Consider the following 13,804-nt stretch of genomic DNA (forward strand, 5'->3'; position numbering starts at 1 on the left):
AACGCAATCAATCCTTCCTGATTTAATATGATTTGTCTTTTTAACATATTCATTTCAATTGTGAATTGTTGTACAACCGAGTGGATGTTATATTATAAGTGGTTATCTGTGCTTCCTTTCATTTCCGAAATGTGTAGAGGCAAAAAAAGGTCAACAACAACAATCAGAAAACAAAGTGAATGTTCCTAACAAATTTACAATGACTTGAGAGTGTTGTAAAAGATAAACTAAGGGAAAAAGAAAGAAAGAAAAAAAAACATTTTACTTCATAACTCTTTTCATTGGAAAATATAAATTTGCTGTTGTATTGTGTATTTGTATCACTTCCCGCCATTGAAAATGGGAAGACTAGCGCTGAAGGATTCTCAAAAATTGGACTTCAAGAAGCTTGTGACCAGAAGTATGTGTGAACCTTGCCGGGTGATCATAGTTCTTGTATAGTATAAGTAAAGAAGGCCTGAGTCTGATTGGTACAAGTTGTGTAACATTATTATTGGCATTGACATTTAAGCAAACAACAATGTTCAAGGGCAGCAGGGGTAGCAGTTAGTCAGAAAAATCCCCACTGAAGAACACCCTACTCAATAATCTGTACAAATCAATCAGTAACAAGTTTTATTTATTCATCTACCATTCAAGACACCCTTGAGAAGATCAAGGCCCTCAGCAGAAATACTCCTCCTCCTATATGATCTAGGAATTTCAATTTTAGAAGGTGGATCTTTGGAGAAACACACCACCACAACTGTCAGATTGTCGCAGGTGTTGCGTTGGAGGGCTTCAGCAACAAGTACTTTTGCACATGTGGTGGGATCATTGTGCTGCATGAGCTCCCTCCTCACCATTGTAACAGCACACTGGCTACTCATCACATCCCATAATCCATCGCATCCCATTATCAAAAACTCATCTTCTTCTGTCAGCACAATCTCCTCTAGTTCAGGTTCAGAACTTAAGGGGCTCTTGGAACCTTTAGAACCTTTGATGTGCCAATCTCCAAGAGCACGTGCCACCGATAGTTGGCCATAGAGGTATCCATCATAGATGACACCACCCAGTTTCTCAATTCTTAATCTTTCAGATGTGCAATTTGGTTTATGGTCTTTGGAAAGTTCAATGGCTCTGCCTCGTTTGCCCAATACAGCACGAGAATCTCCTGCATTGGCAATAAGCATGGAACTGCAAAATAGAGTAGTAGTAGTAGTAGTAGTACAACTATTAATGTACTAGCATACATGAAAATCTACGTGCAAGTACCAACAATGCTTAGATCTGAATTGATAATTATATGGTTCTCAGTCCTTACCTTCCCAACATAAGGGCTATTAGAGCAGTGGTGCCTGATGAACTATCAAGAGCACTAGCATCTCTAAATGCAAGATCAGCCTTCACAAATGCACACTTAACTGCTTTCTTAATTCCACATGGGAAGTGAGCATCTTCAACAATAAACTTGAGAATGTTCTTTCTGGCAAATGATGCTGCATCAACACCTCCATGTCCATCAAATACCTGTATATCAATCTCCATGAGTATTTAATCTAAAAGGCATTTAAATAAATGGCAACCAAATTGGAATATTAATCAATACATGCTTTCAACTAAGTAATTTATATCCTGTATATATCTTTGTAAATCTTTTAGGCCTTTGTGGTTAATCAGTGATGGGAAATTCATTCATGTCTCGGAGATTGCACCTCTTATAAAGAGATTTGGCCCATTTCATTAGGTAAATAATGGGATCGATCTAACTCAAAACGAAGAAACATACCCCATAAAATGCTGCAGGAGAAGGAAGGTCTTCCCCTAGATCGACACATTCACTAAGAATATCAGCACATATGAACTCATCCTCCATGTACTGCTTTGGTCCTTTATCAGAACAGCTTCCAGATCGCATTACAAGTGAAAAGTTCGATTTTTCTTCTGTGCTTGATTTAAGTCCAACAATATTCATATTTGATTCCTAGACAAAAGAAGAAAGGTCATAATTACTAGCTAAGGCTATATCAAAATACATGGGTTGCCCCAACTTGAACAAATAAGCAATCCATTTTTTTTCCATGGAACTCAAACTGCATTTCTCTTTCTATGCATTCATGGACAGAGACAGACACTCGAAACAAACTGGCTATAACAAGGACACAAACCAAGAAACGCAGGAAGTTACTCAAAAGTTTAATACTAAAATGTCATTTTACCAACTTTCAAGGAAAAGTATCCAAAGGTTGCAGCTTTTGTCTAAATCATCAATAAATAAATCACCAGAAAGTTTATTGACCATTTTACAATTAGCTGCAGATTCGGTAAGATCCAAGTGCATGTTTGAAAACTCGTTGGGAAATAAAAAAAAAATCAAGTTTAGGATGCGGAAGCTATAACTACTCTAGCTTCTCAATAAACAAGAAAAACCACATCTAGGACGTGGAACCAAACACGCTACAAGCCTCTTTTGTAATACAACAATTAATAAGAGTCCTAGGATAATATCAAAACAATAAATGAGGAAACAATATGTTCCAAGCTTTCCTAAATCCTAGAATTGTACCAAATTTTTTTTTCACAGCCATCAAAGAATGCAAAGCTATTATTGAATCTTGATGACATCCAATCCACATGAACAAAAACATAGGATTTCAATTTCATGATATATATACTAACCGTTTCAGCAGACCAAGAAGAGCTGATGCAATGGCGCATAACCGAATGGTCCCTTGGAGGTTTGGCAGCATTCTGATTCAAATTCCCCACTGTATCGCCATTCAGATCCTCTATGGAACACTCACTATTGCCCCTGGGGCAGGGGCACCCACCACCAACACCACTCATTGTAGCTGCCTCACACGTGAAACCTGTCCTTGTCCCATAACACCAACCACAACCAAAACCAAACAAAAAGCTTAAAGATTTATTTTATTTGTCCCTTATGCCAGAAGCTTCTATAAAACTGTTCAAACCACCCCAGAAGATCACTCAGCAAGAAACAGCTATTCGGCTATTCCAAATGTGGTTTACACTTGATCCAAGAAAAAAGAAAAAAAAAAAAAAAACTCTACTCAAGGAAACCGTGAGAAACACAACACAGATCAGAAAAAAGAGATGAAAAAAAAATAGGGTGGTGATATATCTGTTAGCTGGTAGGTAGCGTGCACAGAAAGAAACAAATGGTGTGAACAAATGGTGTGATGCCAAAGGGAGAAAGATTAAGAGCAGAAAAACGAAGACCAAAATAGAGATAGAGAGAAGGGGGAACCGTTGAGAAGAGTATGTATAAAGTGATTGGCAATTGCAAGTTTTGCGCTCGCCATTGTAGCGCTTCAAAGGAACTCACATGTGGCTTCTTATGCTGCCATTTGTGTTACTAGTTGACCACATGCCCTTGTGGTAACAAAACCTCTTCTATTAAAATCTATGTATGATCAATATTCTATTATAATATTAATGTAAATTATTCTGTATATGCATTTCATTTTTATTATTGCTTAATTTGTATGCCTTACCTGATGTTTGTTTTAATTCTTTTTGTCAGCCGAATAGCCCCTCGAATAGCTAATATTTCAGGTAACTTTTTTTTTATTATTATTATTTATCAAAATTCATACCTAGAAAAAACTTTTCTAGCCGCTGCCATAACTAGTTACCATGATCTTGCCAAATAATATCAACACTAACACATTGTCTTACTCTAACAAATCACATCAATATTTATTTTCATAACTCCTTAAACACTATATTACATGCATGTAGCGATGTATATTAAATAAATACAGATAGAATGTGTTAAAATATTAACCACTGAGATTACTTGCTTTATTCTCTAATAAAGTTAGATAGAAGAGCAAAATCTATATAACAAAAAATATGCGTTCTCAAGAATGAGCAACCCACTTTAAAAAGTAAAGTAAGCAATGTGTATCCTTGAGGAAAAAATTAACGATTAATATTACATGCATATCCAAAATAAAATGTGGATGTGTTTGAATGTAATTACTTATAAAGTGGGTGGCTCAATTTAAAGGAATCAAATCTTATATAAAATTACCTTGAGTTGTATTTATATCGTTATTAATTATTAATTATAAAATTATTTTAAGTGGAAAATAATCAATAAACTATTAACATTATATCGTAATCCTACAAAAACAACATAGTATCGTAATAGTAATTCTGTTTAAGACTTAATTAAAAAGAAAAAAATATAATTAATTTTGAGTTATAAATATTTGTAGATAAAAATAAAGAATAAAAAACATTTTCTATATATATATATATATATATATATATATATATATATAATTGCCTTGATTTTTTCCTTTAAATTATGTGTATAAAGTTAAGAAGAACATTTACATATTGTCTCAAATACTCAAACAAAGAAAACAAAAATTGAGTCCTTTAACATGCCAAACAAATAATATAAATTTACTATATTTTAATATGAGTATCATAAGTATGTGTTGGTTATTTATTTTTATATTATTTTTCTAAATAAAGAATTTCTTTCAAATATTTTAGGGTTGAAATAATTCTTAAGTTAATGTGTGTGTATAACAACTGAATTGCCACTAATATTATTTTGGTTTGGGTAAGAGATATAAAATTAGTTGGATAGTTAAAAATGAAAAAAAAGCCATGAATTTGATCTTTCTTGTTAATAAAAACTAACAAACTATCAATTAACATTTGTTAATAAAATAACATTATGTTGTTATGTGTGAATCTTTTAAACAACAACATGTTCATATAGGATAATAGGTTGCTATTTTTTCTTATAAAGTTTGAGTTGGATATATATAGAGCTGGTAAAACTTTTCATTTTGTTATTCTTTTTATTTCCTTGCCTTATTGATAGGTGGCTCTTAGACTTTATTTGGTTAGAGAAGAAAAAAAGGAAATGAAGGAAAAATTTTAAGAAATTATGTGAATCTCACTTTTTTTTTCTCTACTTCAATTTAATTTTTTTTGTTTCTCTTCTCTATCATTCTCTTCCACTCTATCAAACCAATCCTTATTGATTTTAGGCTCTCTGTGTCGTTGAACTTCGATTAATTCACCTAAAAAATTAAAAATCCCCTATCACATTTTTTTTTCTTTTTTCTTTTTCATTTGGGTTGACCTTCTGATCCAACTTCCAAGTGGCTCATCATTCTTCGGAACATGCTAGTCCAAGATTATCTGTTAGTTTTGTCGTCTTGTGAGTTCTCCTACCATTATGAAGATTGAAGTGGTTATACTCGATATAGGATAAATAAATTTCAATGAACGATTTTTTTTACGTATGTTGACTTTTGGTACTCCCTTTAAAATTGAGCAAGGTATTGGTATTGCTTTTTTACTTTTAATAAAAATAAAAATGATATTATGTTGACTTTTGTACGATCATGTAAAAAAAAAAATCAAACTTTACGCCTTTCTAATAGGAAATAAGAGCCACGAAAAAAAAGAGTAACGGGGAGACAAAAAGGTTGTAAAATTAAAAAAAAAAAAGTATGAAGTTAACTATTGTAAAATCTAACCTACCTATCCTTGTCTCAACTCCCAAGTAATATTGAGTAATAGTAGTTTTAGTTTTTTCATAAATATTATTTATTTTACATAAAGTTTTGTTATTTTCATGAGTCCGTTAGTCATTTAGCCTATTAGCTTTTATATATATGTGTAAAACTTTAACATGAAATATGTCTTTAAAGTTAACTAACGGATAAAACTAAACTTGCACATTAAACCTAAAAAAACCTATAAAAAGAAATGTTAAATGTTAAAGTGAAAAAATATTTATGTTTTAATACTCATAAGACGATCTGTTATAATATTTAAATAGTACATTTAAAACTTTTATTAATATTTTATATCTGAGATTTTTTTATGTAGAAAATATTCTCCTACAATCTATCTAAGTCTTATAAAAAATAAATAAAATCTATAATCTAGAAGGTATGAATTCTCATCAAAAAATGTACTTTATTGTTGTTGACTTACTATAATGAAAAAAGTGATTAAGTATAAGACAAGTTTTCCTATTAGCATAAACTTTACATAAAGAAGAGACGTGCATTTAATACAAGCATTATTCAATCGTTGTGAGATAATCAATACTTGAAGATAAAAGATTATATATAAAAGAAGTTTTGAAGAAACAAGATACAACGAATAATTCACGTGAATTATTCTTTCTTCTAAATTTTTTTGTATATTCTTGTAAAGATATTAAGCTATCAAAATACCTTGTATACCTTAAGAGAAAATGACTAAAAATGTTGAATGATATATTCGTTTGTTAAATCATACTTTAGTAAGTGAGCAAACTTCAACAAATTTTGTTGATTTATTTAGAATAAACAGTGATTTAGTAGGCTAAATAATACTAAATTTAAGTGAAGATGAGATAGAACTTGTCGGTGTAAGAATGAGAAGTGACATTAAATAATATTTGTAACTTTGATAAGTTAGTAGAAATTTAATGATTATCAAGAACTAAATATAATCTTGAGATTGAAATGAATCAATATAAATTATTTTTGTGTTTTTTTTGCTATTTAAGTGACAAAGAATTTTGAATTTATTTTTAAATTTTATCTTTTTTTTTGTTTTTCAAATAAAACTGTTTTTCTGTCTGATGCAATATGTATTAAAATCTTTTAAAGTGTTTTAGGTTTATATTCATTAGACGATAAATATATTTTTCACTCTTAATAAAGGTTTTATATGTCTAAAGACATAATTTAACCTTCCTTCTTGTATTATTTACTTTTACACCAAACTTGATTCTTAATTTTTATTTAAATATATCAAACCTTATTCAATTAATATTTCTACTCCTATTCAAATTTACGTGATCATGATTTCGGTAATACACAATTTGAAAATATAAGAACTAATGTAGAATAATTAAAAATTAAGATGATGAAAATCTTTAAACACTGTATTACAAAGTAAATAAAAAATGTAATTTTTTGGGTGATCCAATAAAAAAATGTAATTAAACGTATGTAAATGACACCGTTTCATTTTTTAAAAAAATGTATGATTATTTTTATTTAAAATCATTTGTATTTTTAAGATGGGGCATGATTTGATTGATTTTTTTATCAAATCAACTTGGTTAAGGTTTTCTGACAGTGAGCTGATTTCCCGACGGAAACACTTTGTCCGTACGTAGTTATAAGAAGTGTAATTTCATTTTTTTTCAATTAAAATTACTTTTCGAAGAACAATTAAAAGTATTTAGACATCTTTTTTTAAAAAAGCAAGTCTAGAATTGAAATCCTTATCCCATAACAATAAATTATTATTAATAAAAAAAACAAAATTAAGTGAGATCTTTATTCTTTAAGATGTGTCTGATTTAGAGGAAAATAATTTAATAAAAGAAAAATAAAATAAAATAATTTAAATTGAAATAAAGTATAAATTATCTGAATCCCGCAATAAATACAATATTTTTTTTTCTTCCTAATAGACACTAAATCCCTCTCCCTTTTTTCATTTAATTTTCCGTCCTGAACGTCACGTCGCACTGTATTTAGAATGATAATGAATTGATAATGCGCTTTGTAGTGCGTGGTGAGGTGAATACAACGCATGCATGAACTGTTGCTTTCCACCCAATACACTTTCATGTTTCAAGGGAAGCATATATACTTAGTTTATTATCTGAAAAGCTTTTACAGTAAATACTAAAGATATGTTTTTAAGCTCTGAGTTTGGTTTTATTGTGAAATCATGTCAGGAACATATCACTCATATTACAAATTTCTCTGAGTTTAGTCTAGAGACAAACTAATCAAATAGTTGGTTATCTCTTAAAGGTGTCTAAATGATTTGTTAGTCCGCATATTTGTCATGTCATACCTAAATATATTAATACTCTGATTATTAATGAAATGATATAAGCATATTTTATTAAAAAAACAGAGATAGAAAAAAATACAATGATATGTATTTTTTATTTTGTTGAGGACTTGAGGGAAAGTGAAAAAAGTATAAATATTGTTTTTTAATAATAATTATTTATTTTTATTTTAATTTATTTTTTCTCTTTTACTGTCTCTCTACTGTACAGCTTACAGTGAAGTTTAATAGGCATGTCCTGTTAATGCAAATATTTTTTCATCATTAGTTAATAAAAAAAAATTGTTAATATAATCTTTAAAACAATTATTAAAAAAGAAAAAAAAAAACTTACAACATGTAATACACCAATAATATAACACTTACAACCAATGATGTCGTCAATTATTTCTCATGAAAAGTCAAACATGTTGTTATTATTTTATGTCAAAATATACCAATTCACATCGTGTTAATTATTCTTTTGTTCTACACAACGCAAAGTCGTCTTCCTTCTTCATATATATAAATAGCAACTAAAGAAAAACGTGGAAATGTTATATTCCATCCATGAAATTTCCACGTCATTGACACCGATTTGAACACAACCAATCCAATGATGTGTGAATGTATGTCCTGTTCAAGAATCCGACCCACCACTCCTGTGTGAGAGGACAGTCCTCAGAGTTCACATGACGTTGTTGTTGCCTTGTGCTGTTGTGTACAACGACAATTATCTTGAAGGCAATTTCACACACACGGTTCAAGTCAATGCCCAAGCTATTGATGCCAAGGGTCACTATTTCCCATCATCTTACAAATACAAACAAAAAAACAAGGAGGACAACAATGATGTTTGCTCAGTGGCATTAATTTTTATGGACTATATCTCTCAGCACCAACCTTAGCATTAAGTATCCTTTTTGCCAATTTTCTCCACTTTTCTTCAGTGCCCAGATTCTCCATATTCCATTATTCTTTTGATGGTCTTGCTCCCTTACTTTTGGTTCCCTCTTCCTGTGCAGCTATTGGCCACTGGTTAAAGTTTGTCTTTTTGGTACTATGTATTTGATGCCACCTCCTTTTATCTGAATCTACCAGGCATGTATAACCCTTTTGAGTAAAGTTCTATTTTTTACATTTTGCTGTATGTCTTGCAATCATATACTTGTTTGCTTTAGTAGTATGCACTTAAGTGCTTTTTTCTTTCCCATCTTGATTGTGTGTTTAAGTTTTGCTTTTTATCTGTTTTGTGTTTAAGATTTGCCTTTTGAATTTTTGAGCTATAACATCCTTGGTTTTGGGGTTGTTACTACCTCTTTCTAAGATCTTAATTTAGTACTTGTACTTGTACTTTATTTTTTAGAAAGAAAAAAAAAAATTGGGGATATGAGGCTGATCATTAATTAGTGGCTATTGTTCTATAGGCACCTCGTCCAACGATGATTTTAGCTTGGCTCTTGGTTTTAATGGCTCTCTCCAATGGGTTCTTTTCAAATGGGGACGGCATGCATAATTCCACAATACCAGATTTTGTAAATATTGGGGCTCTCTTCTCTTTCAATACTAGTGTTGGCAGGAGTATAAAAATTGCTATAAAAGCTGCGATTGAAGATATAAACTCTGATCCTACTATTCTTGGTAAAACCAAGCTGAACCTCTCACTGCAAGAAGATTCTAAGTATAGAGGTTTCCTGAGCATTTCTGAGGGTATGTCTTTCATAGTATCACCCTTGTTATGTGTTAAAGCTTAAAAATAATCTTTCTCAGCCACAGATGAAGTTACTTCAACTCTGTCAGATTTTAGTTGTGTGTGATTACAGTTTTGCAGGTCATGGCAAGACGCACGGTGGCAATAATAGGCCCCCATAGTTCTGTAACAGCTCATGTCATAACTCACATTGCAAATGAGCTCCAAGTTCCTCTGCTGTCATTTTCAGCTTTGGACCCTACCCTTTCTTCACTTCAATTCCCATTCTTCATTAGAACCTGTCACAGTGATCTTTATCAAATGACTGCAATAGCAGACATTGTAAACTACCATGATTGGAAAGATGTTATTGCTGTCTACCTTGATGATGATAATGGGAGAAATGGAATTGGTGCATTAGGCGATAAGCTTGCTGAGAGGCGTTGCAGGATATCATATAAAGCACCTTTGAGCCCGGACGCATCTATGGAAGAGATTTCTAATGTGCTTGTTCAGGTGGCTCTGGCAGAATCACGGGTAATAGTTGTTCATGCAAATACTCAATTTGGCCCCAAGTTGTTTAGTGTTGCAAAGAATCTTGGGATGATGGGAACTGGGTATGTCTGGATAGCCACTGCTTTCCTCTCTGCTCTGCTTGATATCAACAGTCCCCTCTCTTCAGATTCATTGGATGACATTCAAGGAGTTCTTACACCGCGTATGTACACGCCGGATTCACAGCTCCAAAGGAGGTTTGCTTCTAGGTGGAAAAACTTGACTAGTGGGAATACTGCTAATGCCCACCTTGGATTGAGCTTTTTACCTATATACGCATATGACACTGTTTATGTGCTTGCTCATGCACTTGATGCATTTTTCAAACAAGGTAACCAAATTACATTCTCAACTGATTCAAAGCTATCTAGCATACATGGAGATAACTTGAATCTTGAAGCCTTGAAAATCTTCAATGAAGGAAATTTGTTACGCAGTAACATCTATGAGGTTAACATGACTGGTGTATCAGGTCCATTCAAGTACACATCTGATAGAAACCTTGTTAATCCTGCATATGAAATCATTAATGTCATTGGAACTGGAACTCGGAGGATCGGTTATTGGTCTAATTACTCTGGACTATCAGTTGTTCCTCCGGAAACTCTTTATTCCAAACCAGCCAATCTTTCCAGGGAAAATCAAAAGTTGTTCGCTCCAATTTGGCCTGGAAACACTGGTGAGAGACCTCGTGGTTGGGTTTTTCCAAACAATGGAAGGCTCTTAAAGATTGGCGTACCAAAAGGTGTTAGTTACAAAGAATTTGTCTCACAAATAGAAGGTACTGATACGTTTGAAGGATTCTGCATTGATGTATTTCTTGCTGCAGTGAGCCTGTTGTCTTATGCTGTCCCCTATAAGTTTGTCCCATACGGGGAAGGTAAGAACAATCCTAGTATGACTGAGCTTGTCCGTCTGATCACAACTGGTGTGAGTATCATGGATAACTTTTTTGTGGAGTTTGAAAGTTTTATGGTAATCTTCTGAGACCATTTTTTTGCTTCTCGTGCAGGAATTTGATGGTGCAGTAGGTGACATTGCAATTACTACAGAAAGAACAAGGATGGTGGATTTTACTCAGCCATATATTGAGTCTGGTCTAGTGGTAGTAGCACCGGTTAGGAAGGAAGAATCCAATGCTTTGGCCTTTTTGGCCCCTTTTACCCCAAAGATGTGGTGTGTCACAGCTATCTTTTTCATATTAGTGGGAGCTGTTGTTTGGATTTTGGAGCATAGGGTGAATGATGAATTTAGAGGACCACCCAAAAAACAAGTAGTTACTGTTTTATGGTAAGGAAATCTGGTATCTTTCCTCTTTTCCAAGGCTCATCACATTGAATCTTTTTACGACATGACCTATGTTTATGATACATGCAATAATTATAAAGAGGTTTTAATTTTCCTATTATATTTATTTGTATATATAGCTTTGGTTATTATGTTTGTAACTTGTTTGTGTTGCATCTGGCAGGTTTAGTTTTTCAACAATGTTCTTTTCCCACAGTAAGTACCAGTTCTTTGTCTTTTGTGCCATCTATGGTCAAAGTGGTAGCTTCCCTTCGATTAATCAAGTTGCTTTTGTTTATACCATGCAGGGGAAAATACAGTGAGCGCACTTGGTCGCTTTGTGTTGATTATATGGTTATTTGTAGTTCTTATAATTAACTCGAGTTACACGGCAAGTCTAACATCAATCCTCACAGTGCAACAGCTTTATTCGCCCATTAAAGGCATTGAAAGTTTAGTAATTGGCAAAGAGCCTATTGGGTACACACAGGGTTCTTTTGCTAGAAATTATTTAGTTCATGAAATTGGTATTAATGAGTCCAGGCTTGTTCCTCTAACAACAACAGAAGAAGCTGCTAAAGCACTGAGAAAGGGTCCCGAAAATGGGGGTGTTGCTGCTTACATTGATGAGCGTGCCTACACTGACATCTTCCTTTCCAGCCGTTGTGATTTAACTGTTGTAGGTCAAGAGTTCACCAGAAACGGTTGGGGATTTGTAAGTATCTCTAACATGTTCTTTACAATTTACATGGGTTTTTTTTCTATAAGTATGTGTAACTACATGTTTTCCTCTCAAATATTCTGGTCTGTGTGCATTGCTTTTCACCTCATGTTGATGGACTTTATTCTTGGGAAAACAGGGATAGGTGATTACAATCTCTAACATAAACATAACTTACCTGCCAAATTCAGACCAACTGTCTATATAATAAGGGTTTTGTTAACGTGTGGCTTAGGAGTTAGGACACATTAAAGAATGAAAATAGCATTATTACTCATTTTAAACAGGAAAATATGAAGTATTTTTTGAATGTTTGAGATATTAGATATTTATACTCTGCATCAAATAGTTTCTAAGGCAGAGGTTACCAAAACCCATAAAATATTTGCATGCAATAGAAATGTCACCATAGCTGTTTCAAATCTTGGAATTCTTCAATTCTTCCTGCCATACATGGTAATATGTCAACTTGTCCCTGGAATCTAGTTCAAGATTGCTGGTTACCATATTTGAAGTTTCCAGCTTATGGTAATGTCATGTTATCCTTGATTTTTTCTTCAGGCCTTTCCACGGGACTCGCCATTAGCAGTTGACCTGTCAACTGCCATATTGCAAATGATAGATAATGGAGATTTACAAAGGATCCATGACAAATGGCTTTTGAGTAGCGCTTGCTTATCACAAGGTGCAAAGCTTGAAGTGGAAAGACTCCAACTTAAAAGCTTTTGGGGCCTCTATGTGATCTGCGGGCTTGCCTGCTTGCTTGCACTCTTGGTATATCTTATACAGATTTGGAGGCAATACCACAAGCACTACGTCTCTGAAGAACTTGATTCTTCTGACGGCCAAAGCTTAGGATCAAAATCTTCACGTCTTAAGACTTTTCTTTCGTTTGCAGACGAAAAAGAAGAGACCGTTAAGAGCCGGTCCAAGAGAAGAAAAATGGAGAGGATCTCATACAGAAGCAGTGAAGGAAGCTCATCCATCAGCTCTAATAAGGGATATGCTCCACGCAGAAGTGAATGTGCTAGCGAAGTATGACCAATATTTCTACATGATTTTCTAGCTACTAGTACTTCCTTCTTTTCAAGTAAATATATATGTTGGATATGTTACAACTTTTGGTAGCTATATGTAACACTTATTTTTAACACAAACTCTTTATACAAAAAAGATAAAGTTTTTAATTCAGTTTATATATGTAAAATCATTTTTCATTTTCAATTCACTCTCTTGATAATTGCAATCACGATAACAGTGTCATTTGTTTGTCCCGTGTGGCCAATAGATGGATTGTAACATAACATCAGTTTATGTTTGACTAAGGGTTTGTAATTAATTTTTTAGTCTATTTTTAGTTACATAAAATTGTTTACTCCTTGTCATGAAAACGAAAATTTCTAAAGCTTTCTACTCATTTTGGTAGTTGAAAGATGAAAGTAAAAAAAAAAAATACATAAGCAATAAGTTAAATGAAAAAAACTCTAATAATAGCCTTAGCATAACAACGAGCTTTCACTGGAAACAAATTGAGATGACAAAGCCCTCCCACAATTTCCATGCGCTGTAATAACACTTTCCTGGTTGACACCATAGTTAGTTGCTAAAGCATGTTACTGCTATATCGTGTAGAAGAACACTATCTTCCTCCTAGTACGGCTCCTCCATCTTCTTAATTTTTACATACATCTAATGTTGCATTTCAAATTGTGGAGAGGTTT

At 32.9% G+C, this 13,804-nt stretch overlaps 2 protein-coding genes across 3 annotated transcripts; one reads left to right on the forward strand and one right to left on the reverse strand.

Moving 5' to 3' along the window:
• Positions 1–108: 108 nt before the first annotated feature.
• LOC114375630 (probable protein phosphatase 2C 47) lies at positions 109–3,311 on the reverse strand. Its single transcript, XM_028333464.1, has 4 exons — positions 2,662–3,311; positions 1,772–1,966; positions 1,307–1,512; positions 109–1,179 (listed from the first exon to the last, which is right to left on the reverse strand). The coding sequence occupies exons 1-4, from the start codon at positions 2,827–2,829 to the stop codon at positions 624–626; spliced, it is 1,125 nt and encodes a 374-aa protein (XP_028189265.1). The 5' UTR covers positions 2,830–3,311; the 3' UTR covers positions 109–623.
• Positions 3,312–8,410: 5,099 nt separating this feature from the next.
• On the forward strand, positions 8,411–13,307 carry LOC114376420 (glutamate receptor 3.6-like). 2 transcript variants are annotated; one of them, XM_028334528.1, is made up of 8 exons: positions 8,411–8,931; positions 9,258–9,540; positions 9,654–11,005; positions 11,088–11,365; positions 11,547–11,578; positions 11,671–12,077; positions 12,645–12,857; positions 12,982–13,307. In XM_028334528.1, exons 2-8 carry the CDS (start codon positions 9,273–9,275, stop codon positions 13,147–13,149), a joined length of 2,718 nt encoding a protein of 905 aa, XP_028190329.1. In that variant the 5' UTR covers positions 8,411–8,931; positions 9,258–9,272; the 3' UTR covers positions 13,150–13,307. The 2 variants fall into 2 exon arrangements, with proteins under 2 accessions (XP_028190329.1, XP_028190328.1); XM_028334527.1 differs by having other exon boundaries at positions 8,413–8,744; positions 8,856–8,931; positions 12,645–13,307.
• The last annotated feature ends 497 nt before the right edge of the window (positions 13,308–13,804 follow it).

The sequence above is a fragment of the Glycine soja genome, chromosome 11, assembly GCF_004193775.1.
Source record: "Glycine soja cultivar W05 chromosome 11, ASM419377v2, whole genome shotgun sequence".
NCBI lineage: Eukaryota > Viridiplantae > Streptophyta > Magnoliopsida > Fabales > Fabaceae > Glycine > Glycine soja.

Bases quoted from the DNA above. Each gene is read 5' to 3' on its own strand.
- LOC114376420 (XM_028334527.1), top strand. From the start codon at position 9,273: ATGATTTTAGCTTGGCTCTTGGTTTTAATGGCTCTCTCCAATGGGTTC. The intron at 11,366-11,546 runs GTAAGGAAATCT...TGCATCTGGCAG, and splicing joins CAAGTAGTTACTGTTTTATG to GTTTAGTTTTTCAACAATGT. The intron at 12,078-12,644 runs GTAAGTATCTCT...TTTTTTCTTCAG, and splicing joins CCAGAAACGGTTGGGGATTT to GCCTTTCCACGGGACTCGCC.
- LOC114375630 (XM_028333464.1), bottom strand. From the start codon at position 2,829: ATGAGTGGTGTTGGTGGTGGGTGCCCCTGCCCCAGGGGCAATAGTGAG. The intron at 1,967-2,661 runs GTTAGTATATAT...TCTTTTGTCTAG, and splicing joins CTTCTTGGTCTGCTGAAACG to GAATCAAATATGAATATTGT. The intron at 1,513-1,771 runs GTATGTTTCTTC...ATTGATATACAG, and splicing joins CTCCTGCAGCATTTTATGGG to GTATTTGATGGACATGGAGG.